The sequence below is a fragment of the Hevea brasiliensis genome, chromosome 7 (assembly GCF_030052815.1).
Source record: "Hevea brasiliensis isolate MT/VB/25A 57/8 chromosome 7, ASM3005281v1, whole genome shotgun sequence".
In the NCBI taxonomy this organism is placed as follows: domain Eukaryota; kingdom Viridiplantae; phylum Streptophyta; class Magnoliopsida; order Malpighiales; family Euphorbiaceae; genus Hevea; species Hevea brasiliensis.
Window position 1 is genome coordinate 1357461 of NC_079499.1, and position 21839 is coordinate 1379299.

Sequence of the window (21839 nt, forward strand, 5' to 3'; positions counted from 1 at the left end):
CAACTATGGAAGCGATCTTTCTCATTAGAAGTTTGATGGAGAAATATAGAAATGTGAAGAAAGATTTGCACATGGTTTTTATTGATTTGGAGAAGGCTTATGATAGTGTTCCAAGAGATATCTTATGGAGTGTATTAGAACAAAAGAGAGTATCTATTAGGTACATATAAGTGTTGAAAGATATGTTTGAAGGAGCAACTACTATTGTACGCACAGTCGGAGGGGACACAAGAGATTTTCCGATCTCAATTCGATTACACCAAGGATCAGCTATAAGCCCCTACCTTTTTACATTAGTTTTAGATGAATTAACGAAATATATATAAGAGAGTATTCCTTGGTGCATGATGTTTGCGAATGATATTGTTCTGATAGATGAGACGCGAGAACGAGTCAATAGAAAGCTAGAGCTTTGGAGAAGTACTCTAGAGTCAAAGGGCTTTAAGTTAAGTAGAATGAAGACGGAATATATGCATTGCAAGTTCAGTGAAGGCCAAACTAGTGATAGAGAAGGAGTTAGTTTGGATGGAGTGGTACTGTCCCAAAGTAATCGCTTTAAATATCTCGGCTCAGTCCTTCAAGTAGATGGGGGATGTGAGGAGGATGTTAGTCATAGGATTAAAGCTGGATGGTTGAAGTGGAGACGTGCTACGGGAGTTTTATGTGATCGCAAGATTCCCAATAAGTTGAAAGGAAAATTTTACCGTACAGTCATACGACCGGCTATGTTATATGGTAGTGAGTGTTGGGAACTGAAGGAGTCGTATGCGTCTAAGATAAGAGTTGCAGAGATGAGATTGTTAAGGTGGATGACGACCATACTAGACTAGATAAAGTTCGTAATGAGAGTATTAGAGAAAAGGTAAGAGTGGTGCCAATTGAGGATAAATTGAGAGAAGGGAGATTGAGGTGGTTTGGTCATGTGAAGCGAAGACATACGGAGGCTCTAGTTAGACAAATAGAGCACATTAGGTTAGAGGATAGAAAAAAAAAAAAGGGGTAGACTTAAATTGACTTGGAGTAGAGTAGTACAACATGACCTAGAAGCATTACACATTTTTGAGGATTTAACTCAAAATCGTTTAGAGCGGAGAAAGTGAATCCATATAGCCAATCTCAAATTTTTGGGATAAAGGCTTAGTTGAGTTGAGTTGAATTTAGTTGGGGATTAAATCAATATAAGCGCAAGAATTCGAAAATTAGCTCAAAATGATATTAACAATGAAGCTTTAGAGAGAAAAATGTGAAAAAGTATTCCAAATGTATGAATTTACACTGCTTAAGATGTTGCTTAACCTGTTGCATAGGGTAAGCAAAAGCATAAGCATTGGCAACATACCATAAGCATAAATAGTAGAAGGGTAAGCTGTTACCTCAAAATGATGTTAAACATATGCAACTCAAAGTAAATTATGCAATTCATCAATATCAACAAAATTAGGACTGAATAAAAGATAAAGTACAAAAATAATGTGCAAGAAGATGAAAAAGTGTAATGAAATAAGATCTAACAGTTAAATCAAGAATTAAATCAAAAAGCATTCATAGAATAACTATATCTATATCAGAAGATAAAATAAAATAAGCTAAACTAAAGGAAATGAATGCAAATATAATCATAAAAGCTAATTAACAAAGTATTGCAACTATTACTAAAGTTTGAAAATTAAAATAAACAGATTACAAAATAAACCTAAAACAGAAACTAAAACTCAATTGAAGAACTAAAACTAGTACTAAACTACTGCTACTGTTCAAGCTTTGCTGTCAAGGCTTTACTGTTGTTCAGCTTGCTGTTGGTGGGTCTACTAGTGCTACAAGGTATTTTGCTGAGGTAAGCACAAAATTACTTAAGGTTAAGCATGACTTGCATTGGGTAGTTGCTTAGGTTAAGCATGTACCAATTGCTGAAGTTAAAGATTCTGGGTAATGCTTAGGGTCTGCATAAATTTGCTTAGGGTTAAGCAGAATTTACATAGGGTACAGTTTAGGAAAAGCATGCAGCAATTGCTGAACTAACGATTCTGGTGTTGCTTAGGGTCAAGCACAAATTTGCTTAGGGTTAAGCAGAATTTGCATAGGGTACAGCTTAGGGTAAGCAACATCATCAGCAAATTTCTACAGGTTTTGGGAAAAATTGTGATTTTACTTTCCAAAAATAGTGCAAATGCTATCATGACTCTTAGCAATTACCAAATACACATTAACACCACAAAACATTAACACCACAAAATTGAAGAATTTAAGCTCATCATCTCTCATAAACTTATCAAGCATGATACAAGCATGTGGTAATTAGCTCAAATTAGGCACAAATTGTGATTATCCTTTGCAAACTTAATGAAATGGTCTTATTCCTAAGTTTATACCCAAAGCACATTTTCAGTAGCATTTGAGACAAGTTCCAAGCATTCAAAAATTGCAGAAAAGACATAGAAATTGACTTCTCAAGTAGCATGAACAGTAGCGTGAACAATAACATAAACAGTAACTCAAACAAAAACATGCAAATTCTAACAAATTACAAAAATTATATATACACTAAAAGGTAAAACTTAACAAACACCATTTTTACACTTTAATAAAGTTCACATTAGTCCTAAATATCAAAATTGATCCTCATTCAAGTTGCATTTCACAAAATTTACACAAGACGTAAAATTAAACATGTGCTATCAAGTAGATTTCAATATCAACAATTTAGCACAAGTTTAAAAGTGTTATTGTTCACAGGGACTAGATAAATGCATGAATTTGCTTTATACTTGCTCCCTCTCAATTCGTCCTTTCTTTGCTACAAGTCTCAATTTGCCCAATCTTCGTGAATAACCTACAAAAAATAAACAAATATCACTTTTGAGTTTAATGAGGGTAAAAACTAAAATGAGATGAAATAGAAAATTAATAAACTATAAAAGGATACGCTTGACTTGTCTCCTAATAAGCGCTTGTTTAAGGTTTTAAGCTTGACCTTCTTTTCAAAGCTCATGGTGGTTGGAATTGGAAAATATTACCTCCCTTCACAACAGGTGTTGAAATGAATTTATACTTCAACTTTTTCCTATTATATGTGAAAATACTTGTTGCTTTATTCAGAATCCCAACTATATCTTGAAGATTATTCTTACAAACTTTATATGAATCTCCTCTTTTGAGTGATTTTGATGGAGGCTTGAGCTTAACTTTCGAAGCTTCATTGTTAATCAAATGAGGTGGTGAAGCTGACTTTTTCTTTCGCACTTTATGCTGATTGCATTGCATTGGAATAGCTTGATTTTCCTCTAGTTTAGTAACTTCAGTTTCAGCATCATGCTCTATAACATCTACCCTATAACAAGAATTCATCATAGCTGGTTTCTTGGAATGTTGGAATAAATTAAACTCTATTTCCTCCACCCCAACTGTCAACTTCAATTTCCCATTCTTTACATCTATATTAGCTCCTGCAGTGGCTAAAAATGGCCTTCCAAGTATGATGGGCGTTCTTACATCCTCCTCCATCTCTAGTACAATAAAATCCACTAGAATGAAAAACTTTCGAATGAAAAACTTTCCAACTTTTAATGGCACATTCTCTAAAATCCCAACTAGATACTTTATAGATCTGTCAGCTAACTGCAAAGAAATAGTTGTGGGCTTTAGATCTCCAACCTTTAACTTCTCACATATGGAAAGCGGCATCAAGCTAACACTAGTCCCCAAGTCACATAATGCTCTCTCAATACTTGTTTCTCCAATGTGACATGGTATGGAAAAACTTCTAGGATCTTTCAGCTTAGGTGGGAGCTTGTTCTGCAATATAGCACTGCACTCCTCAGTAAGTGCAACAGTTTCATAATCTTCCAACCTTCTTTTATTTGATAAAATCTCCCTCAAAAACTTAGCATAAGAAGGCATTTGAGAAATGACATCGGTGAATAGAATGTTGATATACAACTTCTTCAAAACTTTAAGGAATTTCCCAAACTGGTTATCTAATTGTGCTTTCTGAAACCTCTGAGGAAAGGGCAATGGTAGCTTGTACAGTGCAGGAGGCACATATTTCTCTTCTATTTTCTTCTTATCTTTTTTCTCTTCATTTGCTTCCTTATTAGCTTTAGTTTTAGTTGAAGTGGATTCACTCTCACACTCATCTTTCTTTTCTTTCAACTTTACTTCAATTTCGTGTTCTTCCCTCATTACCTTTCCACTTCTTAAAGTAACAGCATTGCACTGCTCCCTTGGATTCTCAGGTTGGCTAGGAAGCTTCCCAAAAGCTTTACTATTTGAAGAGCTAGCCTGTTGAGCTATTTAATTCTCTAACATCTTGTTGTGTGTTTTGCCATTTGATCCACTTTAGATGCTAATTGAGAAATCATTTCTGGTTGACTTTGATGGCTCACTAATAGAGTCTCAATCATAGTTTCCAATCTAGCTGTCTTGTCTGGTTGTGCTTTTTGTGGTGGAGATTGTTGTGGTTGTGGTGGAGCAGGCCCATTTTGAGGTTTGGGAATTCCAAGAGGAGGACATATATTCTGTTGAAAATTCTGATGTTGTTGATACCCAGAAGGTTGCTGAAAATTTTGGTGTTGTCCTTGTCTACCTCCCCAAGAGAAATTGGGGTGGTTTCTCCATGCTGGATCATAAGTTGCAGAAAATGGGTTACCACCTGGTCTTTGATTGTAGTTCCCCACATAATCTACTTGCTCACTTGAAAAATCTTGACTAAATGTAGAAAAATCAGTTGCACAATTGACATTTGCAGCTCCAACATCTACTAAATTACGTGAAGCTCCAACTGAAGAATTTACTTTCATGCTTAGCTTGTCCATCTTCCTTGTCAAAACATCAAACTTAGCATTAATCATATTCATAGCATCAAGCTCGAACATACGAGCTGGTTTCTTGATCTCATTCCTCTCACAACTCCATTGGTAATTGTTATAAGCAATTTTATCTAAAGCAGAAAAAGCTTCATCTTCAGATTTCTCCATAAGATCACCTCCAGAAGATGCATCAATTGTACTTCTAATAGTTGGTGAAACTCCATTGTAAAAGTGTTGAACAAGCATCGACTTAGGAATCCCATGATGTGGACATCTCCTTTGCAAATCCTTGTACCTCTCCCATGCTTCATATAAGCTCTCATCATCTCTAGGTTTGAAAGAAGTCAGCTTATTTCTTAGCTTAACTGTCTTGCTTGGTGGAAAATATTGAGCTAAAAATGCTTGAGAAAGTTCATCCCATGTTGTGATAGAACCCGGTGGCAAAGAATGTAACCACTCTTTAGCTCGGTCCTTCAAATAAAAAGGAAATAATCTGAGTCGAATTGCATCATTAGAAACTCCATTTATCTTCAACATATCACTGATCTCAATAAAGTGTGATAGATGCACATGTGGACTTTCACTTGGACTTTCCCCAAATTGTGATTGTTGTACCATCTGACAGAGTGCAGGCTTTAATTCAAAATTATTAGCTTCTACTCTTGGTCTTGTGATACTTGACATGAAATCCCCAATGTTAAGATAGGCGTGATCCTTCACAGAGCGGTTGTTATTGTTATTGGCCATTTCTTCATGTAATTGCTCTTGCTCTTGTGCTCTTTCTTCTTGTTGTTGAGCTTTAAATTCAGCTTTTCTCCTCTTAGATTCTGCTCTTAAAACTCTTGTTGTCTTTTCTATTTCTGGATTAAATAATAAATTGATTTCTTCACTTTTTGTCCTTCTCATAAAATAAAGTATTTGAAAAACAATATAAACAAATTCTCAAAGTAAAATGGTAAAAGAAAATAAAATAAAATGAAATGCCCAAATTAACTAAACAAACAATCGTTCAATATCAAACAAAAATCAAATCCCCGGCAACAGGGCCAAAAACTTGTTGCACGAATTCGCAAGTGTATAGGTCGTCTCAAGTAATAGAATGATGAATCAAGTATCGTTCCTACGAGGATTTGTCGTTTGAGTACCAAACTATGAATGAAGCGATTATTTGGGCTAATAATTGGTGAATAAATGGTAAACGTAAATGAGCAAAGTAAATTGATTAATCTAATTAGAATGGGTAAAGAGCAAGCAAATAAATTCTAAATCTAAATGCAATTGAACTAAATTAATAACGGGTAATTTAAATCAAAGTCTAATTATGTTTAAAGTGATTTCAGAGTTGGGGGTTTATGCATAAATTAATTGAGATTTGTCTTGAATATTTCAATTTTAAGAGAAAATAGAGTTTGAATGTGATTGATTCTAAATTCCTTTGATATCTTATTCAAGCAAACTAAAGTGTGTTCTAAAATAACCAAACCTACTTTCGTACGGTATTTGATTAATTTAAAATCAATTAAGTTTTGTAATCAATCATTAATTCCTCTTAAAACCCTAGTTTATTTCTAAATCTAAGTAATTTTAAGCTCCAATCCTTGATTATCTATCAATGAATTTCACCTTTCGGTCCTTCAATCAAAGATTAACACAATACTCAATGGGTACCAACATTAGGCAAGTAAAACAAGCACACAAGGAAGGAATCAAAACTCATATTTATATAAAATATGAAAATACCTAGTCCAAATCCATAAATTAATCTAAAATATATTTCCTAACTCTGAAATCCAAAGAGTTTATTCACTCATATTGGTATTTACAAGAAAGATTGATGGAAAAGTAAAGAAAAACATGATAAGAGGACTAAAAATAGAAAAACACAGGTAGAAAAACCCAAAACTCTGATTTCTGGAGCTCCCAAAGATGATTGCAGCAGCTCCTCCCTCAGAAAAATGGCGTCCTCCTCTTTCTATTTATAATTTTTTTCTTTTCTTTGTTTCTTCCCGTTTCCTCTTGTGGCAAAAGCTAGAAAATTATGTTTTTATATAGTCCCAAAGGTTGCCAAAAAAATAGATAAGAGTCAAGGAGTGGATAGGAAATGGTGTAAAATTATCCAAGTCAGCAGCATTATTCACTTTCTGGACAGTCTGCTTAGGGTACTGCTTAACCCTAAGCAGCTTCTTCAGCAAATTTCAGCCTTTGGTTGCACTGTCTGCTTAAGGTTAAGCAGACCCTCAGCAAATCTCGGCAGGTTTGGAATAAAATGAGTTTTTCTGCTTATGCTTGACTTTCAACTTGACCTGTACTGCACCTTAAGCACTGCTGCTTACCTTAAGCAGGATCTCTAACAGGATCTTAAGCAACATCATAAGCAAAGTCTCAAATAAATTTCGGTTAACTTGTTCTTTCAATGCTTGATTTCTTTAACTTTCCTCCATGCTCAAGGAGCACCAAATTTCTTCAAATCACTTTCTAATGCACTCATTGACCCTTAATTTGCCGCAAAAAACTATTAAAAATAATAAAATTACAAAAATTAAATATAAACTAATTAAAATTAACAAATAAGCTAAAATAAAGGTAAAAACATAAAATATACTAAAATATAAGGGCAAAATGGATACAAAACTACCCTAAAATGCCTATATGAAATGAGTGCAACAATCCTCGTAATATGCAAGAGCTTCCCAATATTCATTAACAAATCACTATTTACAAACTACTATTCAGCCTTAAAATGTGTAAATGCCAAAAGCCCTTTCCCTTCAAATTTTTCTTCGGGTTACTAGGCAAAAGGCCACAAAAGCTTCTATATATAAATTTCACAAAACAGCTCCTTGCTATATAAGGAAATCCTAATTCACTAAGTTCAAACTCCACTATAATTTTTGTCAAAAGAAGAAACATATTCAAAATAAAAATAGAAATTAAAAAAAAAAAAAAAAGATACGATGGGGTGGTATATGTTGCATGCTTCATCCTGTAACTTACCTGAACTGAGCTCAATCAAGTTTGCTACTTTTATTTTGTCTTTATATCCTCAATAGCAAGATATTTACAGAATATCATTTGATGCTAATACTTGTAACTCTAATTCTCATTCTTAGTCAATTCATAAAACTTCTAAATAATTTAGCTAGCTATTCAAAAATAAAAGATATCCACTCTTAAATAATTTGATTAGAAAAGTAAGAAAGGTCCAGACCCTTAGTTGGCGTTACGAACAGTTAAAGAATGTGCGGATCAGCAAAGCTTGAATTGTTTTCAATAATTGGCGAATATCGTTCATGAATATTTCTTTTAGCTTTTCCTTATGTTATGCATCTTGTGGTCATTGGTGTTGAACTTAGTCCATTATCATTTGCCAAATTCTTATCTACATATTCTATAGTAGAGGGGCTTAATAAATATATTTTACAAGGATTTTGTGTTTCAATTAATAAAGTTCATGTTGTTAGTTCTTATGACTCAGTTTGGACAAGATTCTCGAAGAATACGAGAGGCATCTTGAAGGGGAAACTGCTTCTTTCAAAGGTGCTAATGATAGAAAGGTAACAAACTTTCAGCACAAGGAAGTTAGTCTATCAAGTAATTTGAGGACTAAAAATTATTTCCATATGGAAAAAAATTTATGCAAAAATAGACTTTAAATGGCTTTATGCTTTGTAAACTCCTAAAATTTCCTGTGTCTTGATCTTTCCCTTGTGATTTATTATATATTATCTACTACTTGCTGGATATATTTTACACAGATCCTTCAAGTGGATTTTTCAAGATTTAAGTCATATGCAGAGCTACTGCAAATAGTTGAAATGCAAGTATTCAAACTCCTTTATATTTGTCTGTTTCTGGATGCTATAAGGTAAACGCATAAAACAAGTAGTTGATTGACTGTAAATTATGTTGACACAGGCAGCTTGAGGGTCCAAATCGTGAGCACCTTAGCTTGACCGATCTTATCAAATTGGAAAATCACTTTGATGCTGCACTGACACAAACCAGAGCTAGAAAGGTTTGTTATGCTACTTCTAGTGATACCTCAAATTTGTGTTATACACCATGTCTGCATTAAACTGTATATATGCAGCTGCCTATTACCATCGGCATTATTGAATATCCACATAAATAGTTATATCGGTTCCACTCATCAATCCATACTGTGCTTATTTACCATGACATACAATTTGCCTATGGACCCACTCATAATTGAGAGAATCAAGCTTAACAGGTGATTTTTGACCAAGGCTAGAAAATAAAACCCCTGGTTTTAAAACTATCATGATTTTGTTGGAAATTGACTAGTATAGTCCCATATTCTAGAGTATGCTTTGCAACCTTTACTATAGATGGCTTTAAGAAGCAGCATCAACTTCATATGTTGAGAACAAGAAAGCAGGTAAAATATATAATATATCAAAATGTCTGCTGCCATACTATCATCTCCCACGTCTTAAAGTCCCTGGATTTTTATGGTTTGTAGGAAACGAAAACTGTGTTCCATCTTAAAATCAAGAGAATATATATGGCATAACTCATAAGATATAATACAACTGTTGCAGCCTTTAACATCTAAGACTAAGTTGGTCTATCTCAGAAAATAACACCTTGCTTTGAGCTATGTTCATTTTATTATTCTAACTCGACAAGTGTTTAATCCTATGTTTTATAGGCATATATAGATATGCAAAATGACTTAATAGACAATGGAGCTAGCAGCAGCAACTACTTTGTAAATTGGTAAACAAGACCAATGCAACCTCTAAAAATAGGAATGGACGTATTTTGCATCTATTATTTAGGCTACCTACTGGTCTGCATCTTTCTTGTTCATACTTTTGATCATATAATTTCTACATAATGACAGCCTCTATCAATTTGCAACTCAATGTGGCTATCGTGAAGACCACTCATCTGAAAATATAAGATATTCTTATTTTAGTATCATTTTTATTGCTGCCATTGCTTTGAAATTTCAAGCCTTTTTTTGTAGATCTCTTAGGCAGATTTCTCCGTAACAGTTCAACATATTGGGTAGAGTTTCCTGCCAAATGATATTAGAACAAATGCTACATTGTGGCCAAATTGGCACATGAGGGACATCGATAACCAAAAATCCAAACAATAGATGAAATTGACTTGGGTAGCTAATATTGTAAGTAATACTTGCAAAATCTGTGCCTTCATCTAATTATCTAAAGTAAACAAATGCATTAGATGGCATTTGGTTTTTTCAATTTGATGAACACCTACAGTGGACCTGCCACTTGCAGCACGATGATAGATTTTTTTTTTTCCATTTTATTTCTGATTTTCTTTAGCCAAATATTTTGCAAGAATTGTCTGGTGTAGAAGTTTCAATTTTTCCGTTGCATCTCTCTTTCTAGAACAAAATTTGACTATTTTTCTGGTTGCTTTCATCGAGTTCAATTGCATATAGTTAAACTGCTTTTCTCATTGCATAAATTTTCTTGCAGACAGAACTGATGTTGGAGTCTATAAAGGTTCTCCACAAGAAGGTATGCAATTAATTTAAACCCTGCTTAAAATTTTGAGGTCTCCCCTTTCACCTGTAACTGAATCAAAAAGTTTGACCTCCTAGTACAAAATTGCAAGAAAAATTTCCCCTGCAATTCCTGACATAGAAAGTTGCATGTTTGTCGACTTAAGAAGTGTTCTTCTAACTTTAGCTCTCGTTAGATTGGAAAACCAAAAGATACTGTGATAGAGAAGTTCCTAATGCTGCTTCCATGTTATGGTATCCTAACTCCTCAATCTCTCATAATCCTTTATTGAAGGCTGTATGGAAGTAAGGGAAATCAAACCAAAAATCACTTGTAGTACTTTATTGGTATATCAAATATCATACCAAAATGTAATTTTTTTTTTTCTTTAATTAGGGCTGCGCTATAATCACACTGTTGCTATTTAACAATTTAGAAGTACTAAGTTTTTCTTAATTAATGAATAGTGAAGAAATAAATGAAGGAACATTTTGGTTCTTCACAATTTTATGAGTATTGATATAATTAAATACTGAAGGATAATTTATGTTGGATTGTTCTACATGATAATACTCTTAACAGGAAATTATGCTGAAAGAGGAAAATGGACTTCTAGAGAGGGAGGTAAGAATATGGAAATGAAAGAGTATGCTTCTTTAGTTAAAGAGTATCACATTCAGCAAGGTCCCAGAAAAACTGAATCACTGACATTATTATATTACCTGTTACTCACAGATTGAAGCAATAGAGAATGATGTTGGCATGATGAAAAGGCTCAGAAGCCCCCAAAACCTCCATTTGGTTCATGCTTCAGAACAAACAACTCTAAGTTTACTTCACTGATCATCTAGAAGAAAGCATTATATTGCCTGCAAGGCTTGAATTAACGGTGATAGGAATTGTAGGGCCTCTAGACCTTATCAATTTCCAAGCATGCATATGCCGCATATGCCTAACAGGTAGACTTCTTTTTCTTGTTGTCAAGTTATCTGTCCAGTGATTTGGTCGGTTGTCTTATTAAGTACCTCTTTGGCTCCACCTTCTTTGATCCAAGTCTGTGATCTATGGTTGTATGACATGGCATTATGTTTTGATGATTCATCAAGATATCCAGTAAATTTTAGAAGATTGTGGAAGACGTAGTAGTTAATAAATTGCAGGTGCTTGTACTCATTTGGATATTATGTTATGATGACTTATCAAGATATCCAATAAATTTTAGAAGTATCTGCAAGACATATTTGTTAATAAATTGCAAGTTCTGGTTTTTATTGATTTTCTGTATGTACATATTATTTCTCGTTAATTAGAACTGTCGCATATATTGACTGATGTATGTGTAACAGAATTTACGCATATGATTTTCAGACATGAGCTGTTGGGATTAATTTGAGAGAACACAAAGATGTTGATTATCATGATGATGAAATTTATGAGATTGCAATTTCAGTGCAAGTATAAATCTGCCTTGCGTGTAATCTGAGCTCTTCTAAGGATATATGAACTTAGTGCCAAGGATTCTCAATTTAAGATGAAAAATAGTTTTACATGAACTCACTGCCTTACCTTACCTTGTGCTGAACTATTCAAGTAATGGCCAGATTTTTACTTTATGTTGAAATATTCAACTGATAAATAGGAATGTTTAGGATTTAAGCTCTGAACCTTTTAATCTAAAGAGGCTCTAATATCATGTCAAAGAATCACTCAACTTGCTTGTAAATGAGGGTAATAATTCTATATCTTTATTACCATTAAGCTTGTTAGATTCACGATCTAAAATCCTATTTGATTTGGAAGACTTTTTCCTAATTTGAGTGGGAAAAATATTCCTCAATAGAATGACTGAATATTTATTATATTATATAGAACTCCTATGTTAGTGTTATTTTTGAATTCAGTGAGGTTCCTAATTAGATTAGGGTTAAGAAACTAATACTTTAAATAGAAGTATTGTTGAGAAATTAATTTGATTTTGCCTACGGAAAGTAGTTTTGCCTATAGATAGTGGTTTTGCCTATTGTTGCAATGTATTTTGCGGTCGCCTGGACGAACACTCACCGAAGTGGGAAAGAGTGAGGAGTCGCCACTTTAATTTTGAGAGAAATTAAAGAAAACCATTTGTGAAAATAAATTAAAATGAAACCACTTCGAAAACAGAGATTCTAGGTTCGGGGTCCGTATACGGGCGGGTAAGGTGTTAGGCACCCCGCCTCGTCCCCATATTAGGGCAAACAGATTTAACATTATGCTCTTTACAAATTAAAATCGATAGTTAGGGGGGTTAGAATGAAGATGTTAATCCCTTTGATAAAAGGGAATATTTAATTTTTCACTATTTCGGGTTACCCAAATACATAAGTACATGAGACGACCCTTAGTGAGTTGGTGTTGAGTATCAGTTTTTGTTTAGGGGGTTACTTTGCATATTGTGCTATTTTAGTTTGGATTTGAGAAGATCCGGGTAAAGGCTTTTCCCGATCTCTGGGGATAATTTATTTAAAGTTTGAATGAAGGATCTCGGATAAGAACTCTCCTCCGATCTCTACATATTTATTAAAATTTTGGTTGAGAATCAGATAAGAACTCTCCTCCGATCTCCACATATTTATTAAAATTTTGGTTGAGAATCGGATAAGAACTCTCCTCCGATCTCTTTTAATATGCAATTTTAGATTGAGAATCGGATAAGAACTCTCCTCCGATCTCTTTTAGTATTTATTAAAATTTGGTTGAGAATCGGATAAGAACTCTCCTCCGATCTCTTTTAATTTTTATTAAAATTTTGGTTGAGAATCGGATAAGAACTCTCCTCCGATCTCTTTTAATATTTATTAAAAATTTTGATTGAAGATCGGATAAGAACTCTCCTCCGATCTCTTTTAATATTTATTAAAACTTTTAATTGAGAATCGGATCAGAACTCTCCTCCGATCTCTTTAAGCATTTCTTAAAAATTTTAATTAAAAATCGGATAAGAACTCTCCTCCGATCTCTTTTAATATGCAATTTTAGAGTTTTGATAAAGGATCTCGGATAAGAACTCTCCTCCGATCTCCTATTTGGTTTGGACGAGGATCAAGTAAGAACTCTCTCCCAACCTCTTGAAATTTAGTTAAGATTGTATCGCGCGAGGACCTTAGGCTAAGGGTTCTGGCATGCGAAGACACTGGGAACCCGGATTAGGCTTCTTTTAACTCATTAGTACCTTGTGACTAGATAGGGGATACCAGACTGAATTTTTACCGATCTCCTATGTGATCGCCTCATCAGTACCTTTCGGCAGGCAATACTCGCCCTATTTCGTTTGCTAGTCTGAGATTCGATTTTACTCCGACTCCCCACCTTACCCAGTCATCTTCTTGAGCCAGTTTAGTGGTTCGACTTCATAATTTTCTCTGATTTATTATCCGAACTTTAATTATTTTAAGGAAACTCTCATGTTAAGATATAGCTACCAACGTTTTATCAAACTACCTACACGTTGCCCATAACCAGAACGCCTATATTAGGAGATAATAAAGACTAAGAACAAATAAATAACATGAACTAATGTATCAAAAGATAAACTCAAGAGAATAACCACCTACGTAGGGCCTTTTAACATAAGATAAACTTGACGAAAGTTACGAGCATGAAAATAAAGAAAATAAAAACAAACACTGGATAGGGAAACGGTTCAGACACTCACCTGTAGGGAGTTGAACCTATTGAACTATGGAGTCACGAATGTTGTAGAGTTGCATGCTAATAATCTGGGGACTAATGCTTGCTTTGAAATGAAGAATACCAAGTTAGAGTGCAGTCGAGCCGGAATGACAATAACCAGGTTTGAATGAGATTGAGCTTGGAAAATAAAAGTGGATATAAAAGTGATGACAACGAAACTGAAACTAAGAGGGGGGGATATCGCAGAGCAATGAACAAACTGAAAATAAAGAGTTCCAGTGTCCAATACTCCTTCAGAGAAAATACTTTAGAAAATTGATTTCTGAAGTTCTTTTCTATGTTGAAAGATTAAAAATAGCAGAGTAGCAAAACTGAATCGATTTTCAGAGCCTTTCCACTATAATCACCACCCTTTTTTCGTCCTTCCCCTTCAACAGTTTTCATGCAGGCATTTATAGGGACCGGGTGCTCCCAATGAAGGGTCAGGATTTTCTTTGAGGGAGATGGAATGTTTGGATTTTAAAGGACATAATCTGATGCTTGGGAATTAAAGAGAATCAAAATGAACGGCTGAGATCTTTTTCAAAATATTTTTCCTTTCTCTTTTCTAATCTGACGGCTCAAAATTTTCTTGTCAAGGGAGATCCGAGGGCTGGGAATAAAAGGTGCCGGTCTTGTCGTCTTCTCTTTGATCCAAGGGCTCTGGACTCGTCCTTACAAGTTAGATCAACGTTGGAGATCGAGATGTACAGGACTGTCATGACATGTCCTGGCACCTGTCAGTAATGTGGGCGATTTTGCATATGAGGCGTGCGGTGGAGATTTGATCTCGTCTGCAATACTTTAACTACCTCGGCTCTGATTATGACGACAGTTATTGGAAGTTGTCTTATTCTCTTCTTGCTTTTCGATCTCCCATTCCTTCCGACCTTTCTAATACGATCTTTTTCCGATCTCTCATGCCGGGCCCCCTCTCCCGATCTCTCCCATTCCTGAGTCTTCTCCTTTATCCGGGCCGGTTCAGTCAAAGCATTTATTCCTTCGGTTTTCGAGGCATCCGCTTCGTTTTCTGCTAGCAATAAATGCTCAGACCTTCTCTGTATGTACCCTTAACGAGAAATCCTTCCGCATTTCATTTTCTCCTCTTTCTTTCTCACTTTTCCTATTCTAGCCGCTCCGGCCACAATCCGGCCATAGTAGCTGTTTTTTATCTTTTTCTGACTGTTCCCTTGGTTTACCAACTGAAAATTTACGATCCTGGTGATCAGAAAATCACGATGGCCACCTCTGATGACAGAGAGAGAACCGGACTAATTTACCGATCCAGATCGAGAATGTTGATCGTGTTGATCTCAAATCGGTCGATCGATCTAATCGGCGAATCGATTTCGGGCGAGAAGACTGCTAATTTCCCTCTTATCATTGGTGACTGCCCTTCAAAGTTCACTTGGCTCCTCACCACATCGGGTGTCCCGACCGCGGCTCGATTCCGAGCGATAACATTGACGACGACCTCTCTTATCTTAATGAGAGTCATAGTCACCCCATCTGAGCTGTACATCTATCCGATGTCGATGGCTGGTTTCCTGATCAAACACTTCTTTTGATTCAGCCACGAGACTAGGCTTTGACATAGGTCTTTACTAGGTAGGATGTACCGCTGATCTCTAGATATCGCCCAAATGATGTAATCTGACCTTTAATGTAATCTGATCTCCAGAGATCTCCCAGATGATGTGATCTGACCTTTAATGTAATCCGATCTCTTGAGATCGCCCAAATGATGTAATCTGACCTTTTGGAAATGAGATTTCATTTTTCCAATTATCATTTTATTATTATTGCATTGATTATTTTCTGATCTCTAAGTGTGTTTATCCGATCCGATTCCTAACTGAATAGCCTTTAGCCGATTTGTAATTCTGAACATCTACCTTAATTCGCCGATCTTTAACTAGCCGATCTCCCCTTATTTAATTATGGAGTTTCCAGAATATTCCTGAGACGTGTCAGAAAAAGCTGGCGAATCCCATTAACCGATGCGCCGCTTGGGGCACTGTGAGCATTAAATGCTCAGACTGGTATAAATAGGGGATGGGTCAGCCAGTTGCTCTCTTATGTCATTTTTAACATCTCACGAGTGATTCCAAAATTCTCTCGTTTTTTCAAGTTCTTTCGACACCGATCACACTTCGATAAGAGTTTTGATCTTTCTTTTAGTTTAAATTTTCTCTTTTCTTTGAAAATGAGCGGTGACGAGGGTCAGAGAGCGGCGAGCCCCCCTTTCGTTCATGTCTCGTGGTCGTCCTATGAAGTTGAGGTGGTCGGACCAAGCGGGCGATCTGATCCTCCCATGACCTCCGTTTCAGCTCGTAGTCAAGCGGGACCCTTAAGACGAACGCATCCCTCAGGGAGAGAAAACCTTCCCGTGGATGAGCTGCCGTCAATCTTTCAAGAAACCGATCTGCAAACGTTTAGCCAAGAATATAACCTTCAGCCCGATTCATACGAACTTATCAGATGCCATGGCGATCTCCGAGCCGATCATTTCTTCGAAGAAAATGATATGATCATGATATACGAAGAACAATTAAAAGCCGGGCTGCGGTTTCCTCTCGATGACTTCTTCAAGGAAGTTCTGAAATTCCACCAAGTATGTGTAGCTCAAGTACATCCGAACTCATGGCGGATCCTAGTATCCTTCAGAGGCCTCTGCCGAGCTAAGGGACTCAGTCCAACAGCGAAGGTGTTCGCCGAGCTACATAGGCTGACTCGTCGAAAGGACGATGAGTATTGGTTCTTTCAGGCGAAGCCGCATTGTGGGCTTTTTACCGACCTACCTTCCTCACTGCAGAATTGGAAGAACCGCTTTTTTATTCTGAGGAGCAAGATTCCGAACGGTTTTGAGGGTTTCCCACATAGCTGGCTGCATCTAGGCCCCTCACTTCTGAAGCGCATCACCCTGAATTGGGAAGAGGGCATAATGGTGATGGAGCTGAAGGATCAGGCGGCCACTCAGAAGTTCTCCTGTATAGATGCGGTGACAGCCGAACTGCATCATTGGACAATGCAGTTGATTACCGGCGAAGAACGCGAGCTTCTGCTCTCTGACCTCGGCCTCGGTACTTTCTATATCTCTGATCTTTGGGCCTTAGCGAACTCACTGACTTTTTCTTTATGCAGGCATGGCGAGCGGCGAGGCTTCCAAGGAGAGCCGAAAGCGGAAGAGAGAGGTCTCCAGAAAAGTGCGAGAGATGAAGCGCACCGAGGCCTCTCAGACGCCAAGGCACGACCTAGGGGAGATGCAGGGAGGTTCGTCCCGACCCTTGGGACAGCCGATCCCTGAAGTAGAAGTGGTTCGGTCTCCTCCTCTACAAGAAGAGCCGCCAGCACCTCCTTCAGTTGCTTCGAGTGCGGAAGGGGGTCCTTCCCAACCCACTTCGAGGACGCTCTCCCGCGGCGCTCAGGTCTTGATTCACTCCTTGGAGAAAAACTGAACTTTTCGAGAGAATCCGGGTTTGGCTAAGGTTTTGGGAGCCTCCATCTGCCTTCAGGAAGATCGGAATAGGCTAACCCCGAACAGTCTTGATGATATCCTGACCTAGACTATGAGCCTTAGCATGGAGAGTTTGGTGAACCAACATATCGTCTGGGAAAAGGCTCATCATTTAAAGCAGGAGATCCAAAAGGTGGGTCAGGAAGCGGCTTTCGCTCGAGCTCAACTTTCATCCGCCCGAGAATATATAGCTGAAATTGAGGGGCGGATGAAATTCTATGAGGATAAATTGGCCAAGCAAGGCTCATGTTCTTGAAGAAGCTCGGGCGCTCCGAGCTGCTGATGTCGCTCGCCTCACTGCAGAACTTAAAGCGAAAGAAGAAGAGGCAGTGATGAGGGAGGCCGATGCTTATGTGAACGCCCACGGGTACCTTTTGGCTGAGCTCAAGAAGCGTTATCTTGAGGAGGACTTTTCCTGGATGGTGGACCTGGCTCCCCAAGACGAAGAGGATAGCGAGGAGGAGGCTGAGGGTGATAGAGAGGGTGAACAAAATGTAGAACATGCTAGGGGTGATCCTCCAGCCGAATGACTTGTATTTTTTTATTTTGAAATGAAATAAAGTTCTTTCTTTTGTTCAATGACTTGATGAGATCGGAACGAATCTAAATTGTACAAGCGTCTGACTGTCTGAACTAATTAGAACATCAAACTTAAAAGTGATTATTAATCCAAGTATAAGAGGTCGGAAAAACATTGTAAGCATGAGATCGGCTGAGAACAAACCTCGAACGGGACTTAAGATTATTAAAATTGGAAACCTGATTTGAACACTTAAGATCGGAAGCATCATTAAACCGGATTAAAACCTTAACTTTGTTAAACGATTATCCATAAAATTTTAAAAGGGAGATCGGATATAAAACTGGATGGCACGAAGACCTAATGTTTGTTTGATTTCGTTTGACGAGAGATCGGAAATGTGATTAACTAGCCAAGAGACTTAATAATTGGTTCAAGAGATCGGTAAGGATTTAAGCGATACGGAAACTTGGTATTGGTTCGGTTTCTTTGGAGAGAGATCGGAAATATGATCGTTTGGCAAGGAGACTTGATGTTGGTTTTAGATCCCTATAAAGAGAGATCGGAAATGTGATCGTCTGGCAAGGAGACTTGGTGTCGGTTTTAGATCCCTATGAAGAGAGATCGGAAACGAATGGAGACTTGGTGATGGGGATCGATTTCAAAGTTTATTGATTTCGGAGATCGACCAAAATATGGTGTCGACACCTATTGAAGAAGTGGTTTTAACAATTGCTGAGGATTTGATTTTACCCATTGATGAGGGGCTCTTGGTCATTGCAGCCCATGAAGGGAAAAAAGCTTTGGCTTAAAGTGGAGAAAGGAGATAAAATTCAAGACGAATGAATTCTTGTCCATTGGTGATAAGACTTTTGCCTATATTGTTGAAGACACCATTAGGTGTAATAGTTAGAGTATTAAATATATTGAGTTATGTTTAGAGGAGATTGATAGGACTAACTAATATATTTTGCTATGAGCAATTTGATGTACTGTGAGCTCTCTTTGGTGTAATTGGGTTGATAGTTAGTTTAGTTTTGAGCTTGTAATGGATGAATATTTTATTGATGATAGGGAAAGATAAAATGTCAGTGGACGTAATCCTATGTTAATAGGGTGAATCATGTAAATATTAGTATTTTGTGTTTATTTTGTTTCTTTGTAGTGTACACATTACACAATAATTGGTATCAGTGCATGAGGATGATCTTGGTAAATTCAGTTGACTGCTGTAACATGAAGACACATACAATAATAGTGTGCAAGTTGAAGGTGGTGAAGAGTTGAATTTACGGTGAAACTCTTAATGTAAAATTAAGAAAGTTAATAAAGGGAAGGTTTTTCTTTCGAAGAAAAAAGCAAGTTACGTTCAAGATGAAGATTAAAGAGTTAATATTTGAAATGTTCAAGCTTAAGCATAAAAATTTGATGAATTAATGATACCTAAGAATTTGAGGTATGCAATAGTTAATAGATTTTGTATCAAGGTGTAGATTCTTAAATTTATTATTCAAAATTCCTAGTTGATTTGAAAGACTCTTTACCTAGATAAATATTCCTTAATAGAATGGAGGAATATTTTCTATATTATGCAGAATTTCTATTAGTGTTATTCTTAAATTGAATAAAATTGCTAATTAGATTAAGGTTGAGGGACTAGCATTATAAATGGAAGTATCGTGGAGAGATTAATTTGACTTTATCCATGAAGAGTGGTTTTGTCCATTGAAGAATGTGATTTTGCCCATTACTGAGGATTTGACTTTGCCCATTGATTAAGAGCTCTGGTCCGTTGCAGTCCCATGAAGGGAAAAGATTTCAGTTTAAGGTGGAGAAAGGACATAAAATTATGAAAAAATTATTGTTATGGGTGAAAGGGCTATTGTCCATATAGTTGAAGACACTCTTATTATAGTATAGTAGTTAGAGTAGTAAATATTGAATTATATCTAGAGAAAGACTGAGAGAATTAAGTAATGTATTTACTAATGTAGTTAGATGTAATGAGATTGATGTATAGTATAACTTTAAATTTATAATTGATGAATATTTTATTGATAATAGTGAAAAATAGTATGCTCGTAAATATTTTAAAGATCTTTTAATTCACATTAATTGGGGTTGAATGGTTAATGATTGCTCTCAACAGCTAAATCAAACAGAATGAGTAGCTCTGGTGTTTGAATCAATAGAAACAATAAGAGCAATGTAATTTAAGCTTTTAACTCAAGTTACAACTGAAACCAAATAAAATTAAAAGTAAAAAAAAAGTGTGGGCAAATCATACCTAGTTGGCTGAAGTTGCAAACCATAATTTCTACCCATTCAACTAGTTTTTTGAGGCAGCTTTTAAAGCATCCTAAGCTGCCGCCTTCAAATTATAATTCCTCCCTGCTAGGTTTCCCTCGCGTTTACACGAAATCACCTTACGCTTCTCCTCCGATGCACAACAAAGCTAAACAAAGCTAAATCTCATCGCTATTGAAGAAAATAGTATTTTACTAAATATAGCATGAAATCCTCTTTTCATATAAACGTACCAGAATTTCTTCTATGTCGAACGGATCAGTGGTCTGACCAAGGTTAATTTGCCTTACCAACCCTGAAAGATGAAGGGAAAAGAACATGCTAGCGTGTAGAAACTAAAACATACCTATTTTCATTTGATTTTATTATTGCTTTCTACTTCGAACAAGCAATGGCGAGGAAGCTAACATAATAATAATAATAATAAAAAGCTTGGTCTGGGATATGGGTTAAAAAGAGAGGATACATCGGTTTATTTTTAGGCTAGTGATCAAGGCATCGTTCATTCTATTCAACCCTAACAAAAAAAAAAAAAAAGAGACACCGCTGAGAAGGCAAACGAAAAGGTTATGCACAATCAAGTCGTTCACTGGCGACGCGCATGCGAAAGCTTCAGGTGTCTTATTCTTATTCTATAAATAAAAGCCAGTTGGCCAAGTGTCTTTTATTGCTTATCGTTCCTTTGGAGTACTGTGAACTTCTGCCTCTGTGGGATGGCCAAGTGGAATGGTGGATGCAGGTACGTGTGTATTATTTACTGGCAGGCATTAACATTTTAACATCTGTTCCAGAAAATGCTTAGTTGAATGCAATTATTAGAAATTTAATAATTACGTATATTTCATAGCCCTCCATTTTCTTTCTTCAAAATCATTTATATTGTTCTTTAAGTTGGGGATTAGAATGTTTATATAATTTAAATTGTTCCAGTTTCTATCAAGGTGAATATTTATATAGTTGGGATTAGACATTCAGATTTTAAAACCTTTTAATGGACAGACATCTAGCAAATGAGGTCACTTGTCCTTCCTTGCAAGCTTCAACCAAACCACCAATTTTGGACCAAGAAAATACTAGAATCAAAAATTTAATTTTATATTATATAACGAGACTTTAACAGAGAAATATAAATCTATTACTTATGGTATAAATACAATTGATAAATATTGGGTAAATTTCCAGTCTCTTTGATTAATAAATCTCTCTAAAATATGCAGAAAAATCATTATGTGAGTGCATGTTCATAATTTTGTATTATTTAAGAAAATGAAAGAGCTTATGAGAGAAAAATATTATTTACCCTAAATGTTAGATATTCACTTTTTTTATATTATCATTTTGTCATTTAAAAAAAAAGATTTAGATAGAATATATTTATTATTTCATTTCAATTATAATTAAATTTAAATATCACCTAAAATTATCAAAAAATTTTATTTTTTTTTATATTTTTTAAAAAATAAAAAATCTAATTTTTA

General features: G+C 35.9%; 2 protein-coding genes and 1 non-coding gene across 6 annotated transcripts in view; 2 read left to right on the top strand and 1 right to left on the bottom strand.

The window, feature by feature from the left end:
• The window catches only part of LOC110638157 (MADS-box protein FLOWERING LOCUS C), a 38409-nt gene extending 26825 nt beyond the window's left edge, over window positions 1-11584 (top strand). Inside the window, exons 2-7 of one of the 2 annotated variants that reach the window (XM_058149585.1) lie at window positions 8281-8359; window positions 8561-8626; window positions 8725-8820; window positions 10283-10324; window positions 10892-10933; window positions 11045-11584. In XM_058149585.1, the coding sequence (XP_058005568.1) occupies window positions 8281-8359; window positions 8561-8626; window positions 8725-8820; window positions 10283-10324; window positions 10892-10933; window positions 11045-11152 (433 nt within the window). In that variant the 3' untranslated portion in view covers window positions 11153-11584. Of the gene's footprint in view, window positions 1-8266; window positions 8360-8560; window positions 8627-8720; window positions 8821-10282; window positions 10325-10891; window positions 10934-11044 lie in introns of both variants that reach the window. The other variant, XM_021788609.2, reaches the window with a different exon arrangement.
• Window positions 2556-20892, bottom strand: LOC110638160 (uncharacterized). 3 transcript variants are annotated; one of them, XM_058149584.1, is made up of 3 exons: window positions 20595-20892; window positions 20342-20491; window positions 2556-7317 (listed from the first exon to the last, which is right to left on the bottom strand). In XM_058149584.1, exon 3 carries the CDS (start codon window positions 5709-5711, stop codon window positions 4299-4301), a length of 1413 nt encoding a protein of 470 aa, XP_058005567.1. In that variant the 5' UTR covers window positions 5712-7317; window positions 20342-20491; window positions 20595-20892; the 3' UTR covers window positions 2556-4298. The 3 variants fall into 3 exon arrangements, with proteins under 3 accessions (XP_058005567.1, XP_058005565.1, XP_058005566.1); XM_058149582.1 differs by having other exon boundaries at window positions 20342-20509; XM_058149583.1 differs by having other exon boundaries at window positions 20342-20892.
• LOC131181904 (small nucleolar RNA R71) lies at window positions 5062-5168 on the top strand. Its single transcript, XR_009150378.1, has one exon. It is a non-coding gene; the product is annotated as a small nucleolar RNA R71 (small nucleolar RNA).
• Window positions 20893-21839: the final 947 nt, after the last annotated feature.